The sequence below is a fragment of the Linderina pennispora genome, assembly GCF_002104995.1.
Source record: "Linderina pennispora strain ATCC 12442 chromosome Unknown DL89scaffold_1, whole genome shotgun sequence".
In the NCBI taxonomy this organism is placed as follows: domain Eukaryota; kingdom Fungi; phylum Kickxellomycota; class Kickxellomycetes; order Kickxellales; family Kickxellaceae; genus Linderina; species Linderina pennispora.
The window spans coordinates 1709780-1725616 of NW_024468249.1; the positions used below are offsets into that span (position 1 = coordinate 1709780).

Here is a 15837-nt window from a genome sequence, read left to right on the forward strand (position 1 = left end):
CAGTCCAGGCATGTCGCCGCAGCGGTCGCGCAACCCGTCGGCAGGCCACCCCAACATCCCAGGCAACGACCAGACGGTGCTGGACTCGGGCAATCTGCGGCGGCGGATGCTGGAAACGGCGGCGGCAAAGCACGGCTCGGTGGCTGCCAGCGATATGGACGGCGCACGGACACTACGCACCAAGCCAAGCCACGCGTCGCAGTTCAGCCAGCAGATGGAGCTGAACGCCGAGCCGGCAAAGCAAACGAAGCCGCAGAGCACCGGTATCTGGACGATGGAGTTCAGCGCGTGCGGGCGGTACCTGGCTGCAGGCGGCCAGGACGGCGTGGTGCGCATCTGGCGCATTGCGGCGTTTGCACGTGAGCAGGCGCGCGACAAGCAGCAGAAGGAGGCGGAGCTGCCGACATCGCGCGCACGGCCCGCGGCTCGTGATCCGCACCGAGCCGAGCCTGGCGCACACAAGCGGTCGTCGACGGTGTATATCGACGGCAAGGACATTCTGCCGTATGCGAACTCGGCGCCGATAAGCAAGAGCGGCAAACACAGCCGGTCGGTGTCGGTCGGGCAGCCGCTGCTCAGCCCGCGGTCGCAGTCCTACGTGCCCGACCAGGCCGCGCTGAGCCAGTTCCCGCTGGTCGACGACGCCGCGCAGCAGCCCGGCGACGTGCCTGGCTCGCCAACGTCCTCGCGCGCCGACTCACTGACGCGGCGACTGCGCATCGGCGTCGCAGGCGCAGCTGCACCCGATGCACGCGTACGAAGCTGCTGGAGCCAGTGCCGTTCCGGTCCTATGTCGGACATTCGTCGGACATTCTGGCGCTGGCATGGTCCAAGAACGGGTTCCTGCTGTCGGCGTCGATGGACCGCACGGTGCGGCTCTGGCACCCGCACCGCCCCGAGTGTCTGTGCACCTTCCGGCACCGCGATATTGTGACGTCGGTCGCGTTCAACCCGCGCGACGACCGGACGTTCATCTCTGGGTCGCTGGACTGCAAGCTGCGGCTGTGGGATATCCCGGCACGGTCTGTCCGGCATTGGACGAAACTGCCTGACGGCCAGATGGTGACATCAGTGGCTTTTACCAGCCCACGCGGCGACCACATCGTGGCCGGTACGTACCGGGGTATGTGTGTGTTCTATGCCGCCGACGGCCTAGCTGTCCAGGGCCGTATGCACGCGCGCTCGTCGCGTGGCCGCAATGCCAAGGGCAGCAAGATCACCGGCTTCGCCTACCTGCCCACCGGCGCCATGACGCCGCAGCTGGCCCGACGCCTGGGGCTGGATGGTGAGCAGAGCGAGCCAGGTTACCAGCTGCTGGTCTCGAGCAATGACTCGCGCCTGCGCATGTTCAACCTGCAGTCGCGCCAGCTGGACCGCAAGTACAAGGGCCATGCCAACGCGTCGAGCCAGGCCTACGCGCGCCTGAGCTCCGACGGCCGCTATGTGATCTCGGGCTCCGAGGACCACAACATCTACGTGTGGTCGGCTGCCCAGGACAACGCCGCCACTGTGTCCACACACCCCAACAGCGACCACATTCGCCGTGTCAAGGGCAGCGCCTCCGCCCACCCCCCGCCCACTCCCACCGCCAGCACCGCCAAGTCGCAGGAGAAGCAGCTCTTTGGCACACTGTTTGTACGCCGCAAGACTGCCATCGAAGGAGCCGGCGAATCGAGCAGCACGCATGCTGAGAGCGAGACCCCGGGCGAGTGGGAGAGCCTGGATGGCCGGGTTGAGGAAAAGTCCATCTACGAGTACTTCCCCGCCCACGATGCTGCCGTCTCGGCCGCCCTGTTCGCGCCTGCCAGCACCCTGCAGTACCTTGCCGCCCACGACGACCCGATCCTGTCGCGCCGCAAGATGCGTACCACCAACGGCTCGGGCGAGGTCGAGAACCTGCTCCCCCCGCAGTCCAATGCCACCTTTGGTGCCCGCGATGCCTCTGCCAGTAGCCTGCCCACGGCCAGCGATGACAATCTGGTTGAAGATACGACTGCTATCATTGTGTCTGCCGACACATGCGGCAACATCCGCGTGTTCCGCAAGGACATCAATGTGCACCACATGTACACCCAGGACAATAGTGCATCGAGAACATCGTTGTTGCTCAAGCACCGTGGCAGCCGAGCGTCGCTGAGAGACCGGATTTCTCAGCACACCCGGTCAGTCTCCAGCGAGGCTGGCGGGCTGGCCGCATCGCACCGCCACCAGGGCCGCCACGACACTGCGGTGCAGAACATCCCTGTGGCATCATCCGAGTCTGCCCAGCCGCGCGCCGCACCGGGGCCTCCCAAGGAACTCATGTCAGCGAAGACGTCGTTCTGGAGCAAGCTGAGCCGCCGCAAGTCGCAGAACAACCGCCGCTCCTCAGCTGTCATCCACCACTCGCAGACCATCGCGGGGAATGTTGTCGCAGCGACTGTGACCCCGGCCCTGCTGGCGGGCGGCGCTCGTGCTCGCAAGGCCCTGCCCGATGCATCGCATTCCGACGGCGAGGCCGATGGTGCCAGTGCTTGCGAGTACTGCGGTCACCATGGTTTCGTCGAGTTTGATGTTTCGTCGCCTCAGGCAAATGACGGCGCCAAGGCTGCGGCAGCGCCCAAGCTCGCTGTGTGCGAGAACTGCAAGCGCGTCAAAAACATGCCAAAGTAACACAATTTCAATTATGCTAGCATGTCAGATATTTGTGGTCGGCACATCGACACAACTCATACCACCATCCCTAGCAGCCCAACACAAAGTGGCACCCACCGCAGAGTTGCGCCTAAAGGCCAGCAAGGGTTCTCTGAGCCTCGGTAAGGGTGAAGTCATTTTTTGCGGACAGCAGCAGCCAGAGCGCTAGTCCCTGCTGGTGCGACACGATCTGTGCACGTGATTGGCCCAGAAGCATGTCCGAACCCAAGCTCTTTTTGGCAGAGCGCCGCATTAGCGGGCGGTCTCAGCGCTCTGGAATGTTTTTGCTCTGTGCTTGCGCTCTTTGCTTCTATTCACCCAAGCTCTAATTCCTTTCCCGCTCCTTTCTTTTCCCGCTCCTTTCCTTGCATTCTTTTTTGTTAGCTGCCAGGCTGGTGCGGTTTGACCACAATTTCAGCAAAACATGGAAAAGGCCGTTTTCAAGGCAACACGGAAAGATGCTGTGCATCCAAAGCAGAAACATGTCGACAGTAAGTTCTGTACTTTCCTCGCTGAGACCCACCCTGTGCACAATAGCAGGCGCACCTGTTCGCAATTCTGACAAACCCCGAAAATGTAGCACTGATTCAAATGACATGGTCGGGTGCATCTATGGAGGAGCTGTTTATGCTCATTCAGGACCGCTTCTCGGAAGCCAACTGGGTAGTAAGTATATCGCTGTCCCCCACACCGGAGACGGAGGGAGGACCCATGCTCACACATCGCTCCAGAACGCCACGAACAGGCTGCACCGGCTGTCCCGCCTCACCCTAACAGGAGAAGGGGGTGCACCTGCTGACTCTTGGCATCATGCAGCCATGGTACTAACCAGATTGTTCGCCTGGTGGGATAGATATCGTTCAAAGCACTTATCGTGGTGCACATTCTCATGCACGAGGGCAACGGCGCTGTGATCTACGACTACCTTGTTAGCCACCCGAACGCTCTAGACATGACCCGCTTCCGCGACCGCCACGGCACAAAAGGTAAAAAAACATGAAGCTTGCCAATGCACACTGGCTTTTGAATCGCTAAGGGGAGAGTGTTTATCTAACCAGGTTAGACCGCTCTATTCTAGGTGTCTCGGCGTTTGAACAGAGCAAGAATGTCCGCACGTACGCCTCGTATCTCAACGACAAGGTTCTGGCCTTCAAGGCGATTCGCCTTGACCATGTGGCAGCAAAGAATCCGGCTGGCTCGCAGATCTACGCAAAGAATACGACGGACGTGAAGTTTCTCCTTTTGGAGGTGTCCACAGTGCAGAAGCAGCTCCACTCGGTGCTGAAGAACCGCTTCGATTCGGACACCCTGGACAACGAGACCACATTCTCTGCCTTCCGGTACTGCCTGCGCGACATGCTCAAGCTGTTCCAGGTTATGAACCTTGGTGTCATGAAGATGCTAAAGATCTACTTTGAGGTACGCGAAGACGACATGCGGCGTTCGCTGGATCTCTACAAGCGCTTTGTCAAGCTGACTGACCGCGCTGACGAGTATCTAAAGATCGCGCGCCGCTTTGAGGCCATATTCGGCTTCACCATTCCGAACCTGACCCATGCGCCGCTGTCGCTGTCCCGCGCGCTCGAGGACTTTTTGAACATGTCGGCGGACGAGCGCACCAGCACCGTGGGCGAGATGAAAAAGCATGCAAAGAAGCCCACGTCACCGCAGCCTGCCGACGAGACCGCTCCTGCCAATGCGCCCCGGGCCATGTCGCGCACTGGGACTTCCGGAAGTAGCACAGCAGCGCGCAATAAACCCGATTACGGCCTGCGGCTGAAGCCCGAGCTGACGGCAATGTCAGGCAACTCTGCGGCATCGCCGATCCCGGCCAAGACCACGACGACGCCAACATCGATGACAGCGGGCACCGTGCGGACTCCGCGGGACAACTCCACGAGTAGCCAGTCGAAGCGGCCACCCGAGGCAAAGAAGGAAGCGGTAGCTGAGAAAGATTTTATCGACTTCTTCTCGAGCCTTGACGACGAGACTGTTGCTGCTACTGACAACACCATCAACGTTCACGAGCAGGTGGCCGTATCGGCAGGCACTGGTGTTGATCTGTCGCTGATGCAGCAGCAGCAGCAGCAGATTGCAAGCAATGCCAACGATCTGGAGGCCATGTTCCAGGCTCTTAGCAATCCGTTTGCAGCGCAAAACATAGGCACGCCGGCAGCAACCACTGGCGGTGCCAGCGATAGCGGACAGCAGCAGGCGTTCTTTAGCATGGATCAGAACCAGAGCGCTGTGGCGTTCCAGCAGCTGCCCGCTGCATCGTCGCCCTTTGGCGCTGTCAGCAATAATCTGGCTGGTGTGCAGTCGACGCCGCAGCTCGTTGGTGCCACTATGAACAGCGTGTCCGCGCCAATGCCCAACTTTGCCGATATGGCGGCCGTCAGTAGCACGCCCTTTGGAAATGGCATGAATGGCAGCGCATCGGCAGCAATGTCTTCCCCCAGTCCATTCCAGACTGGCGCCATGGCTACCTCACAGCCTGCACCATTTGGCGATGTCTCTGCCAATAACCCGTTCCGCCAGTCAATGTTCCCGCAAAACGATGTACAGGCACAAGCCATTACCAACCAAATGGCGCAAATGGGCTTCCAGCAGCAACAAATGCCAAACGCCGCAAACACGATCAGCAGCATGCCGACACAATTCCAGCAGCAGCAGCAGCAGCAGCAGCAGCAGCAACAACAACAACCACTACCATCACAGCAGTCGCAGATGTCGTACAACCCGTTCACGCAGCGGCAGACCATGTTTGTTAGCGACCAGAATACCCACCAGCATGGTGCAATCCCGGACTTTGGCTCGCCATTTGGAAGCACCACCAATACAGGCATGGCTGCGGGTAGCATGCAGACCAGTACCTCCCTCTTTGCTACTAGCGCCAATACGTCCGCAGTATCGCCATTCGGGAACATGGGCGGCGCTGCGACCGCCCAGCAGCAGCAGCAGCAGCCGGTACCAGCGAGTTCTGCATCACAGCTGCAGAACCACATCAACAATGGCAATTTTGCTGACTTTGACTTTTTCAAATAATATGCCACACTTCATGGCACCATGCCTCTTTCTAGCACAGCACGGTCTGCTGATAGTGCTATCATAGGACTGAGGAGCCAGCTCCCGGTCCCTCCAATTGCTTCTTGCGATGCGGCGATACCATGCGGAGAGCTGTTGGAGAACAGTAGCCACGGTCCGGCATGTGGCAATGCAGCACAGACTGATGAAGCGTTTATCTACTTTTTTGGGGTGGAATCATTCAGCCTCAGCAATCCTACTGCACTCCCCCTCGGATCGTCTGTTTGGTCGCTGTTTCAAACACATTTCAGCCGCTGTCTTGCCTTTGGCGTTCCGCACCAATATTTTCTTCTTTTTGTCTTTGAATTATTTTGCCAATTTCTCTCTCTCTTCAGTTCAAGGACTCCCCCTGCTTCCTTCGCCATGACGCTCGCATCTGTCGCCAATACTATCCAAAGCATGGTTCTATCCAGGACCAACACTGGCAGCAAGCCCCTCGTGCTGCTTGCATCCGGTGCCCAGCTGTTTACAGATATTTCGTACGGTCTGCTCAGCAAAATTGATCGCTCCGTTCCCTCTGCTTCCAGCCGTATCGACCGCATTCTGATGGACCACCGCGACGCGCATAGAGACGATACTGCAGATGTGCAGAAGGTTGCAATCGTGACTGGCGCCAACTCTGGCATTGGGTTTGTGACTGCCAACGCGCTTGCACGGGCTGGATACCAGACTATCCTGGCATGCCGGAACCCAGAGCTGGCGCAGGAGGCGCTTGACACGCTGAAGCGGCAGACTGGGCTCGAGAACTTTGAGGTGATGCAGTTGGATCTGGCGTCGCTGGAATCAGTTAACGGGTTCGTCAAGCAGTTCAAGGCCAAGTACGAGACGCTGGACATCTTGGTTAACAATGCCGGCGTGATGATGTGTCCGTACTCGCAGACCAAGGACGGCACTGAGATGCAGTTTGGTATCAACCATATCGGCCATTTTGCGCTAACTACGCAGTTGCTTGATTCTCTGAAGGCGGCCAAGGGTGGTGCCCGTATCGTCAACGTCGCATCTCTGGCATCGTATATGACGACTGGTATTGACTACAGCGCAATTGAGGACAAGGAAAACTACGACCGCAACAACAACTACGCGATGGCAAAGCTCGCCAACGTCACGTTCTCGAACGCACTTGCGCGCAAGCTCCAGGGCACCAACGTCACTGTAAACTCGCTGCATCCGGGATCGATCAAGACAAACTTGACACGCCATGTGGGAACTGGTGCCATCATGGACACAATCTTCAACATGGTGCTGATTGATGCCCAGGCGGGGGCGCTGACATCGATTTACCTGGCACTGTCGCCAGACGTGGAGGGCGCTTCGGGCAAGTACTATTCGCGTTGCGAGGCAACGAACCCGCACCCAAAGGCCTTGGATGAGGCTGAGCAGGACAGGCTCTGGAAGTACTCTGAGAACCTAGTCGCCAAAAAACACGCATCGATGTAATGCTGCAGAGCGTAACCCAGGACAATGCACGTAATCGGCAGGGGTTGTGCACATGAAGGTCTATTAAACTTCCCTTTAAAATTTCCAACATGAAGCCTCCTGTGTTTACGAGCGAGTTATCGCAGACAGGAACTCAGCGATTGGATCAATAAACCAGACTCTTGGCGATGCCAGTCCTGTAAGGAACGCCAGGTGGCCGCCATGCGGGACCAGTGCCAGTGCAAGATTAGGGTTGGTCTTGAACTTGTCCATGGGGATTCCGACAGGCGGAGTGATACGGTCGTCAAGGCTGTTTATGGCTAGATACGGTATGCGGATACGGTCGACGTAATGGACTGCGCTAGCCTTGGAGTAGTACTCGTCCAATGACTCGTACCCATTGACCTTTACCAGGTACTCTTCCTCGATCTCCCACAGCTTGGTCGAGTTCATGATCCGGTCAATATCAATGCCCCATTCTGGGTTGAGCGCAACATGGCTACCGCGCTTCATGGCACGTTTAAGCGTACCAAGTACCTGCGGCTGGAACACCTTGTTGTTGAGGAAATTGTCCTCCGTAATAGCGGCGCCAGAGATCTTGATGTCGAATGGGCAGCACACAGACACAGCAGCCGACAGCGGGACATTTGTCACCTTGCTCACCAACATACTTTGTCAGGATGTTGGAACCCATCGAGAAGCCGACAGCAGCAAGCTTCACTGCTGGGTCGCTTTTTTCGCGCACATAGTCTATCGCATAGCGAAGGTCGCTTGTGAACCCAGAGTCATAGGGCCGCGGTGCAGTAATTGGGGTGTGTCGATGTGCCACGGTGGTTGAATACTGCAACGCGGAAGCGCTGAGCTCCGTGTGCCAGCGACTTGGCCAGCGCCCGCATAAAGTACTCCTGAGAGGACCCACCGACAGCCACTAAGCGTAAACACAACTGGCAGCCTCTCCTCGCCTTCCCGTGGCTCCCTACTCGGGTACCAGTCGAGAGAAACGGTTCCTCCGTCAGCCATGACCAGCAGCTCACGGTCGTATGTGATATCGCTGGTCGAGTCGCGCCGCTTGATGTTGAATGTCGCATAAAACGTTTGCAGCAGTCCGGTGCACAGATACGGTGTAGGTATCATGTACGCCTTCGAGGGGTCGGTCAGCGACGGGCACTCCGACTGCAGCAGCTCATAGGAGCGTCACTGACCCCTCGGCCTCGGTTTCACGGACCACTGCAGAGGCCTTTTCGCCTGAGGTGACGACCTCAACCTTGCAGCCTTCGATATACTGCTTTGCCGCATAGTACCCTGTCAGACCAAGTGCCGCCAGGCCAACTGTGGTTCTGTCGAGGCCAAATCCGCTCATGCTAGACAATTCTGAATAGGAGTGAAAAAGCAAGTAAAATACCACGACTAGGAAAGCGAGAAGGAGGAGAAAAGCACTTTGGGAGGTTGGTGAGGGGGAATAACTACTACTCAAATAACCGCCTCGGCTTAAAACAACGGATTACTGTCGCTAGGGGTTTTCTGCGCTTCTAGCACGCCCCGAATACTTACACGTTCTGGATATGCTGCGCTATTGCTACCGTTGGATGCGAGCGTAGTGCCTTTTCCTACCGTAGAACCTAAGCAGTCTCTATCTGGAGCCTGATCGCAACAGCTTAGCTCCGGGGCGGAGCAATCAATCGCCGACAAGCGACTCCAATAATTCCATTCTGGGATAAAAGTCCGCATTGTGTGGTCTTCGGATGGTCTTCGGATGGTCCTCGGGCCTGGCTCCATGTGCCTGTTATACCGAAGGAATGGTATTTATTCTAGATCATCACAACTGACGGCAGGTCAACAGCATTTTCTATGGGCCTGCAGTACAAGTAGCTGGCACTCCTGAGAGCTCGGCCAGCCAGCCTAAGCTCGGGTGTGTTCAACACAAACTCTACAATTTGGCAATGGCGGATGTGAATTCCTCGATCGGTTTGATGAGCCAGACCCTGGGGGAAAGGGTCCCGGTGAGAAACGCCAAATGGCCGCCGTGTCGAACCAGCGCCAAGGAAAGGTGCGGGTTCTGCTTGAATTTCTGAACTGGGATTCCGGCAGGCGGGGTGACTGGGTCGTCGAGGCTGTTGATTGCGAGGTATGGAATGCGGATGTTGTCAACATAGCTTGAAGAACTGGCCATTGCATAGTACTCTTCCAAGCTATTGCACCCGTTGATCTTGGCTATGACCTGCTCTTCAATCTGTCTCGGCCTACTTGCTGTTATAATATTATCGATCTCGTTGATCCACTCGGGGTGGGGCTTGACGGTCTTGGCGTGCTTGAGGCTGTGCTTCATCGACCGGATGACCTGCGGCAGAAATATCTTGTTGTTGAGGAAGCTGTCGGCATTCACCGCCTCACCGAGCACCTTGAATGTCGAACGGGCAGCACACAGCCACAGCCGCCGACAGCAGGCATTGTTCGCCTTCTTCGCCCACATACTTTAGTCAGGAATATTGGCACCCACTGAAAAGCCGACCGCCATCATCCTGGCTAAGGGATGGCTTTTGCTACGAACGTGATTCACTGCTTCACGGAAATCACTGGTGAATCCGGCATCATATGGACGTGGGGAGGTAACTGGCATGCGTGCTGTGCCACGGTGGTTGAAAACAGCAACTCGAAACCGCTGCGGGCTGAGAGCCAGTGACTTGGCCAGTGCCCGCATAGAGTATTCCTGCGACGAGCTTCCAACACCAACTATCAAGAAAATGATCGGCAGCCTCTCCTCGCCTTCCCGTGGCTCCTTGCTCGGGTACCAGTCGAGAGAAACGGTTCCTCCGTCAGCCATGACCAGCAGCTCACGGTCGTATGTGATATCGCTGGTCGAGTCGCGCCGCTTGTTGTTGGATGTTGCGTAAAACGTTTGCAGCAGCCCCAGTGCACAGATATCGGCGTAGGTATCATGTACGCCTTCGAGGGGTCGGTCAGTCGACGGGACACTCCGACTGTAGTACATCGTGCAAGCGTCGTTCCATTTAGATCGTCCTTGCGTTCGGAATATTGCCGATGACTTGTCAGTCGATGTGACCATGCGAACTTTGCAGCCTGCAATGTACTTTTTTCTGGCGTAAGTTGCCAACTGCAGCGATCGCAGCCATGCTGAGGCTGGTTGGGCTAAAGCTTGGTTTGCTCATAGTGAAAAACAGTCTAATAAAAGGAGTCCAAAGTTCGAAGTTGGCCAAGGGATAGCCACGTCCGAAAAGGACACATTGCCTCATATACCTTTATAACCCTGCACGGTTGCCTGTAAAGCAAAAGCACTTGCTTTTCACAAAGAGCCATACATTGGTTTACCGGAATACTGAGCTATTCCAGTGGCGCATGGCAAGCGGTCCAACCATTGAACCTGGAAGTAAAGCAGTGTGAATGTTTGTGACCATTTCAACAAGGGCACTGTCCTAATATGTGCATGGCACCTCAAGACAATTGCTAGTCTGGCCTGTGAACATGTATCTATGCTTCCATAAACGCAGATTGTATTCAGGAAACATCAGCCTGCCTAACGATGTGGCTATCGATGGCTGTAGTTGGACTGAGAAAACAAGTGCTTATCGGCGGGGTGTGCAGAATGGCTCTGAAAAAAACAACTGAGGGAAAAGAGGCCAGCTCGTCGGTCTGTTTGAGTCGGTTCGCATGAGCCCAGTCTGGTCCATGGTGGCGCAGGATGATGTCGGCATTCCAGGGCCAACAGCCATGATCCTGACAACAAATAGTAGTCTTAAAATCACTGAGTGCCTGTATGCTGATCTAATATCCTTACCGCTTTACCTTTACTGGAGTTATGGCGCTCGTCAATGCGAGCTCAGCTAGTCAGTAGGGATTTAGACAGTCGATAATGCGGCAAGGGATCTGTAGAAAAAGGGATATCTTATAGCTTTGCCATGGCCGATGTAAATTCCTGAATCGGGCGAATAAACCAAACACTGGGGGAAAGAGTTCCCAGTGAGGAAACTGCCAGGTGGCCACCATGTCGGACCAGCGCCAGAGATAGATACGGGTTCTGCTTGAACTTGCTTACTGGGATTCCAGCGGGAGGTGCGATACGGTCATCAAGGCTGTTGATAGGCCAGGTACGGAATTCGAATATCATCGACATAGTTTGAAGAGCTGGACCTTGACATAATACTCCTCTAGGTCCTTGTATCCGTTAATCTTGCACAGATATGCCTCCTCGATCTCCCAGATCTGCCTGGAGCTCATAATCTTGTCCATATCCAGGCCCCAGGCAGGATCCGGTGGCAGATGGCTGATACGCTTAATCGAGCGCTTGAGGGCACTGAGCACCTGCGGCTGGAACACCTTGTTGTTGAGGAAGTTTTTCTCGTTCATTGCAGCACCGGCGATCTCCACATCGAACGGGCAGCAGACTGCGACTGCAGCTGAAAGTGGACACCTGTCGCTCTCCTCACCAATATACTTGGTCATGATATTGGCACCCATCGAGAAGCCAACGCTGAACAGTTTGGCATCAGCATCGATCCGTCCACGCAAGGCGTTGACGGCCTCGCGGAAATCACTAGTGAATCCCATGTCGTAGGGTCGCGCAGAGGTCAGTGGTGTCATTGACGTACCACGGTGGTTGAACACGACGACGCGGAATTTTATGGTGCCGTGTGCCAGTGTCTTGGCAAGGGCGCGGACAAAGTACTCTTGCGACGACCCGCCTGCACCGCACAGCATAATCACAACTGGCATCTTTTCCTCACCAGCCTGCGGCTCTTTGCCCGGGTACCAGTCGAGCGAAATCGTACCGCCGTCTTGCACAGTCAGCAGCTCACGCTCGTACTGGATGTCACTAGTCGTATCGCGGCGCTTGACATTAGCAGCAGCAAAAAACATCTGCAGAAGACCAGTGAAGAGATACGGGGTGGGAACCATGTACGCCTCGGATTGATCGGTGAGCGAGGGGCAGTCTTTGTACAGAACGTCATGCAAGGTCAGACGGTCTCCATCACCAGTCATGCCAACCACCGCCGACTCGTCCTTGCCAGAGCTTACAACGTTGACTTTACAGCCATCAACGTACTTGCTCCGTGCATAGAGCCCCGCTGCTGCTACTGCTCCGAGAGCAAGGGCGCGACTGCTGGTACTATTGCTTTCCATGGAGGTATGTGCTATTGATGTTTAGTATCTGGTGCCTGAAGAGAATAGGAACGATGCAGTGGAGATGGGATTAGGTCAATACAAAGGGACTATAAACAGGGGGAGCTGGCAGGCGGACTTGCAGAGCTGAAAGGGGGATGAGTACGAAGCTCCATTTTCACGAGGACCAACAAATCATGCATGCCAACACGCGCAGCGCATTAATTTATTCAGCAAATTATCTGAGAGGACCGACCGCTAATCCACCCTCCTCATACACTCCATGCATATCCGCCCGCCTGTCTAAAAGGTGGATCCTAGTTTTATAGTCCGACTGTTGGACACCCACCACTCAGTGGCCAGGGCTACATATGCACGCCAAACCAATGCCGAGTCCATGTGATTCTCTGATCGTAATCATGCCGATTTGGAAATGCTGAAATCGGAGATCAGCGATCTGCTTACGGCGAAGACACAGGCAGCTGCTGTGTTTTCACTCGACTACATCGCTTTTGTGCTGCTTCCTTGCCTCCCAATTAGACACACGCGCAATCCATACTTTGTAACAATGAGCAGCTTCGGAAACATCGACATCTCCAACATCAACACGCCCCAGAAGGTCGAGGAGGTGAAGAACCAGGTGCGGAAGGAGATGGCCATGGCTAACGCGCAGGAGCTTATCAACAACATCAACAAGCACTGCTACAAAATGTGCCTCGGCAACCCGGGCTCTAGCCTGAGCAGCACCGACGAGGGCTGCCTTGGACGGTGCATGGACAAATTCCTGGCTAGCTGGGACGTGGTGTCGCGCGCCTACATTGGCCGAGTCCAGCAGGAGAACAAGTAATCCTGGGGTAACAGCTATAGGAGGGAAAAGCGCGTTTACCTTTCTAGCGATCTCTGCAATAGAATATTTTATCCCCATATTGAACGTGCAACTCAGTGTACCCACACCATTTACTCTGGCGAGCGTCTGCGATTCCTGGCCCTGCGCTGCTTCTGCAGACGGCAGCGCCTAACAGTGGCTTGGGTGACGAAGATTAGCAGTCACCAGCTACATTTGGCTTGTTTCCTGGCCACTATCAACTGAGAGCGGCTGGTGGTGTCGCCGTTCTAGCCTATCCGGCGATTGTATGGGAGAGTTGTACCGGTCACGTAGCTTTTTGTCGCCAAGGATGTCAGGTGTTGGTGGGCCGATCCGCCGTGGGCTCGATGCGGATCTTTCCAGTAGCCTCTTAGCTGCGGGTGAAAGTATTGCTGCGCGGCCGCTGGCTGTGCTGCCTCCTTTTGCGCTGCACGCCACCCTTGACTCGCATACTTTGTGGTCTAGATACCATTCTCAGCCCAAGTGCTTCTCCTCGCGAAGTAGGCATGATAGGTGAACCCCTTTGGCGTTCGGTCTATCTCCTGTTGGCAAGATAGTCGTTGCGTTCTGGGCTCAGCAGTTTGTATCCGTTGATAAGCGGAGTTGAGTATCCATAGTCCTGTCTCCTCGGACATCACCGACATATCGTCGTGGATCTCGGCTGGTGGAGGCATCCGGGTGTTTTGGTAAACTATTCGCCTGTCAGAGGTGCCACATTCGGCATGCTGGCCATCTGGCATAAACATGAGCGCATTCCTTGGGTTGTACTTCCAGGCCTGCAGGCGCTTGCGCTGGCCATTATTGGTGCCTGGGGCTAATTGGTTAGAGGTGCCGCTGCCTGGTCCAGACGCCTTCGTTCGCCGGCTCATTCCGGCTCTTGTTCTCGATTTGTAAAAGCCGTTTAAAGCTTGCGCTGTCCTCGCTAGTATAGGTATCTAGAAATTCACCCAAGGAAACGCTGACTTTTGTATCTGAAACATCAGGCTTAGCAACATCTGCTCCTATTTCTAACGCTCGATTTTCGGCTCTCAGCTGCTTCAAGTCAGGGAAAAAGTCCCGCTCAATAATCCCATCGAGTCTTTCCGTGAACTCGTCCTCATCTAGGATATGTGTTTCTGCAAGGGGCATCTGTGTATGCTTAGGAGACATGGTTCGAGCAATAAGAAATGGTGCGAGCTATAGAGATATGAGGCACCAGTGAGCGCTTGAAGTATGTGTATAATAGGGTAACACCTCATTGTGGGGATGTCACATGTCGAACCTATCCAGTGGAATCTGTAGTAGAAGCTGGCTACTCCTTATCAGATAAATGTCCAAACTCCATATGTGTACAGTATATATTGAAGAGACCAGTGCAGTACTGCGCTTTTCTGTGCACATTAAGTCGACATGAGCCCCTGGGTACTGTGTACAAACCAATTGATATAGATTTTTATAATATACTCCCTAAAGTATAAACTTGGTCTACATGGGCTTAATACCAATGAAACCCTACTGCCATACCGAAAAACTAATGAGTGGTAGCCACAGCCCTCGAGCTCAAACCCTGCGTCCTTTAGCTCATTGGCAAAATCGCTTGGTGATGGGAATGCCAACACGCTCTCCTTAATGCGGTTCGCCATCTCCCTGTCCTTTTGCGTCCATTGCGAGAGCGGGAACAAAAACGTACCTGTTCAAAGTACCAAAGATCGCTTTTCCAAGTGCCCCGTTTCCTCCATTGAGCTCGCCAATGCAGATTTTTCCACCAGGCTTTCAACACACGCCAGGCCTCTCTTAGCACTCTGGCACGGTTGGGCATGTTGTGCAAGCCAAAAATGCAGCAGTATACGTCGAATGAGCCATCTGCAATTTCAGGCATATGCTCAGCATTTCCCTGCGTGTACTCGATACGTCCATCCTTGTGGCCAGAAGTGTCCGCCAGGCGCTTTTTCTGCAACCTCCAGCATCTTCGCATTAAGGTCTACAAGTGTTGCTGTCGCCTTGTTGTCGTTATTGACCTTTTCCTGATACTCGAAAAATAGCATCGCGGCATCTCCAGTCCCTGCAGCCATGTCGAGCATCCTGGAGCCGGGTGCAGCACCAATCAACTTGATGAGTTCGCGTTTTCCGTACAGACCAAGACCCAGTCCTGTCCTTGGTGTGCATCTCATCATACACATCGGCAATAGCTGTGTAGGCAGCATCCATGTAATCTTGCTTCTCTGAAAGAGGGGCTGGATCACCACACTTTACAGTGTCACTTGACGAATAGTGGCTGATGGTGGACATGCGGGTGTAAGTGGAACAGTGGAAATGTTTTGGTGGATGCATGGTAGTTTGGCGGAGAGTAGCATACTTATATTCAGGATCTTTGGCTCTCAGCAGATTCCATGTTGATGGAGGAAGGGTTCCTGAGTTCCCATTCCCTATTTTGATAGGGCGCACACCCTCTGACCAGCGCAGGTTTTTTGTTTACAGCACACCACCTACAGCACCTGGTTTACAGCATACCCTTGTAGTGCATCAGGTGGCGAAGCAGGTACTTTACTGCATTGTGGCCATGCTGCCATGCTTCTAACACATATTTTCCTACCACTGAATGTGCAGTGGCGGTGGCTATGCAAATGTTCAAACCACTATTCTTGTTGTTCACAGATCTGCTTATGAATCGCGGTGTATAACAATATAAGCCAAGCATGTACCGC

The 15837-nt window shown here is 54.9% G+C and overlaps 9 protein-coding genes across 9 annotated transcripts; 4 read left to right on the forward strand and 5 right to left on the reverse strand.

The window, feature by feature from the left end:
• Positions 1-789: 789 nt before the first annotated feature.
• DL89DRAFT_207441 (WD40 repeat-like protein) lies at positions 790-1371 on the forward strand (the record flags this gene model as incomplete). The annotated part of the gene is made up of 1 exon (XM_040884116.1): positions 790-1371. A coding segment is annotated over one exon (582 nt), but the record flags the coding sequence as incomplete, so codon positions are not given.
• A 2052-nt stretch (positions 1372-3423) lies between these two features.
• DL89DRAFT_13739 (uncharacterized protein) lies at positions 3424-5856 on the forward strand. Its single transcript, XM_040883396.1, has 2 exons — positions 3424-3659; positions 3752-5856. Exons 1-2 carry the CDS (start codon positions 3563-3565, stop codon positions 5716-5718), a joined length of 2064 nt encoding a protein of 687 aa, XP_040747524.1. The 5' UTR covers positions 3424-3562; the 3' UTR covers positions 5719-5856.
• Positions 5742-7690, forward strand: DL89DRAFT_264231 (NAD(P)-binding protein). The gene has a single exon (XM_040886160.1). It carries the CDS (start codon positions 6121-6123, stop codon positions 7192-7194), a length of 1074 nt encoding a protein of 357 aa, XP_040747525.1. The 5' UTR covers positions 5742-6120; the 3' UTR covers positions 7195-7690.
• Positions 6901-8719, reverse strand: DL89DRAFT_264232 (AB-hydrolase YheT). Its single transcript, XM_040886161.1, has 4 exons — positions 8399-8719; positions 8093-8355; positions 7811-8030; positions 6901-7770 (listed from the first exon to the last, which is right to left on the reverse strand). Exons 1-4 carry the CDS (start codon positions 8531-8533, stop codon positions 7300-7302), a joined length of 1089 nt encoding a protein of 362 aa, XP_040747526.1. The 5' UTR covers positions 8534-8719; the 3' UTR covers positions 6901-7299.
• Positions 8720-9008: 289 nt separating this feature from the next.
• On the reverse strand, positions 9009-9996 carry DL89DRAFT_264233 (uncharacterized protein; the record flags this gene model as incomplete). The annotated part of the gene is made up of 3 exons (XM_040886162.1): positions 9009-9571; positions 9597-9644; positions 9671-9996. Coding segments are annotated over 3 exons (845 nt in total), but the record flags the coding sequence as incomplete, so codon positions are not given.
• A 678-nt stretch (positions 9997-10674) lies between these two features.
• Positions 10675-12435, reverse strand: DL89DRAFT_264234 (AB-hydrolase YheT). The gene is given in 3 exon segments (XM_040886163.1): positions 10675-11261; positions 11281-11319; positions 11366-12435. The coding sequence occupies 3 exon segments, from the start codon at positions 12307-12309 to the stop codon at positions 11075-11077; spliced, it is 1170 nt and encodes a 389-aa protein (XP_040747528.1). The 5' UTR covers positions 12310-12435; the 3' UTR covers positions 10675-11074.
• Positions 12436-12780: 345 nt separating this feature from the next.
• DL89DRAFT_264235 (uncharacterized protein) lies at positions 12781-13230 on the forward strand. The gene has a single exon (XM_040886164.1). The coding sequence runs from the start codon at positions 12857-12859 to the stop codon at positions 13133-13135; it is 279 nt and encodes a 92-aa protein (XP_040747529.1). The 5' UTR covers positions 12781-12856; the 3' UTR covers positions 13136-13230.
• A 711-nt stretch (positions 13231-13941) lies between these two features.
• On the reverse strand, positions 13942-14302 carry DL89DRAFT_280755 (uncharacterized protein; the record flags this gene model as incomplete). The annotated part of the gene is made up of 1 exon (XM_040889609.1): positions 13942-14302. One exon carries the CDS (start codon positions 14300-14302, stop codon positions 13976-13978), a length of 327 nt encoding a protein of 108 aa, XP_040747530.1. The 3' UTR covers positions 13942-13975.
• A 236-nt stretch (positions 14303-14538) lies between these two features.
• Positions 14539-15445, reverse strand: DL89DRAFT_264236 (S-adenosyl-L-methionine-dependent methyltransferase). Its single transcript, XM_040886165.1, has 6 exons — positions 15309-15445; positions 15118-15286; positions 14934-15083; positions 14813-14902; positions 14665-14784; positions 14539-14644 (listed from the first exon to the last, which is right to left on the reverse strand). The coding sequence occupies exons 1-6, from the start codon at positions 15419-15421 to the stop codon at positions 14618-14620; spliced, it is 669 nt and encodes a 222-aa protein (XP_040747531.1). The 5' UTR covers positions 15422-15445; the 3' UTR covers positions 14539-14617.
• Positions 15446-15837: the final 392 nt, after the last annotated feature.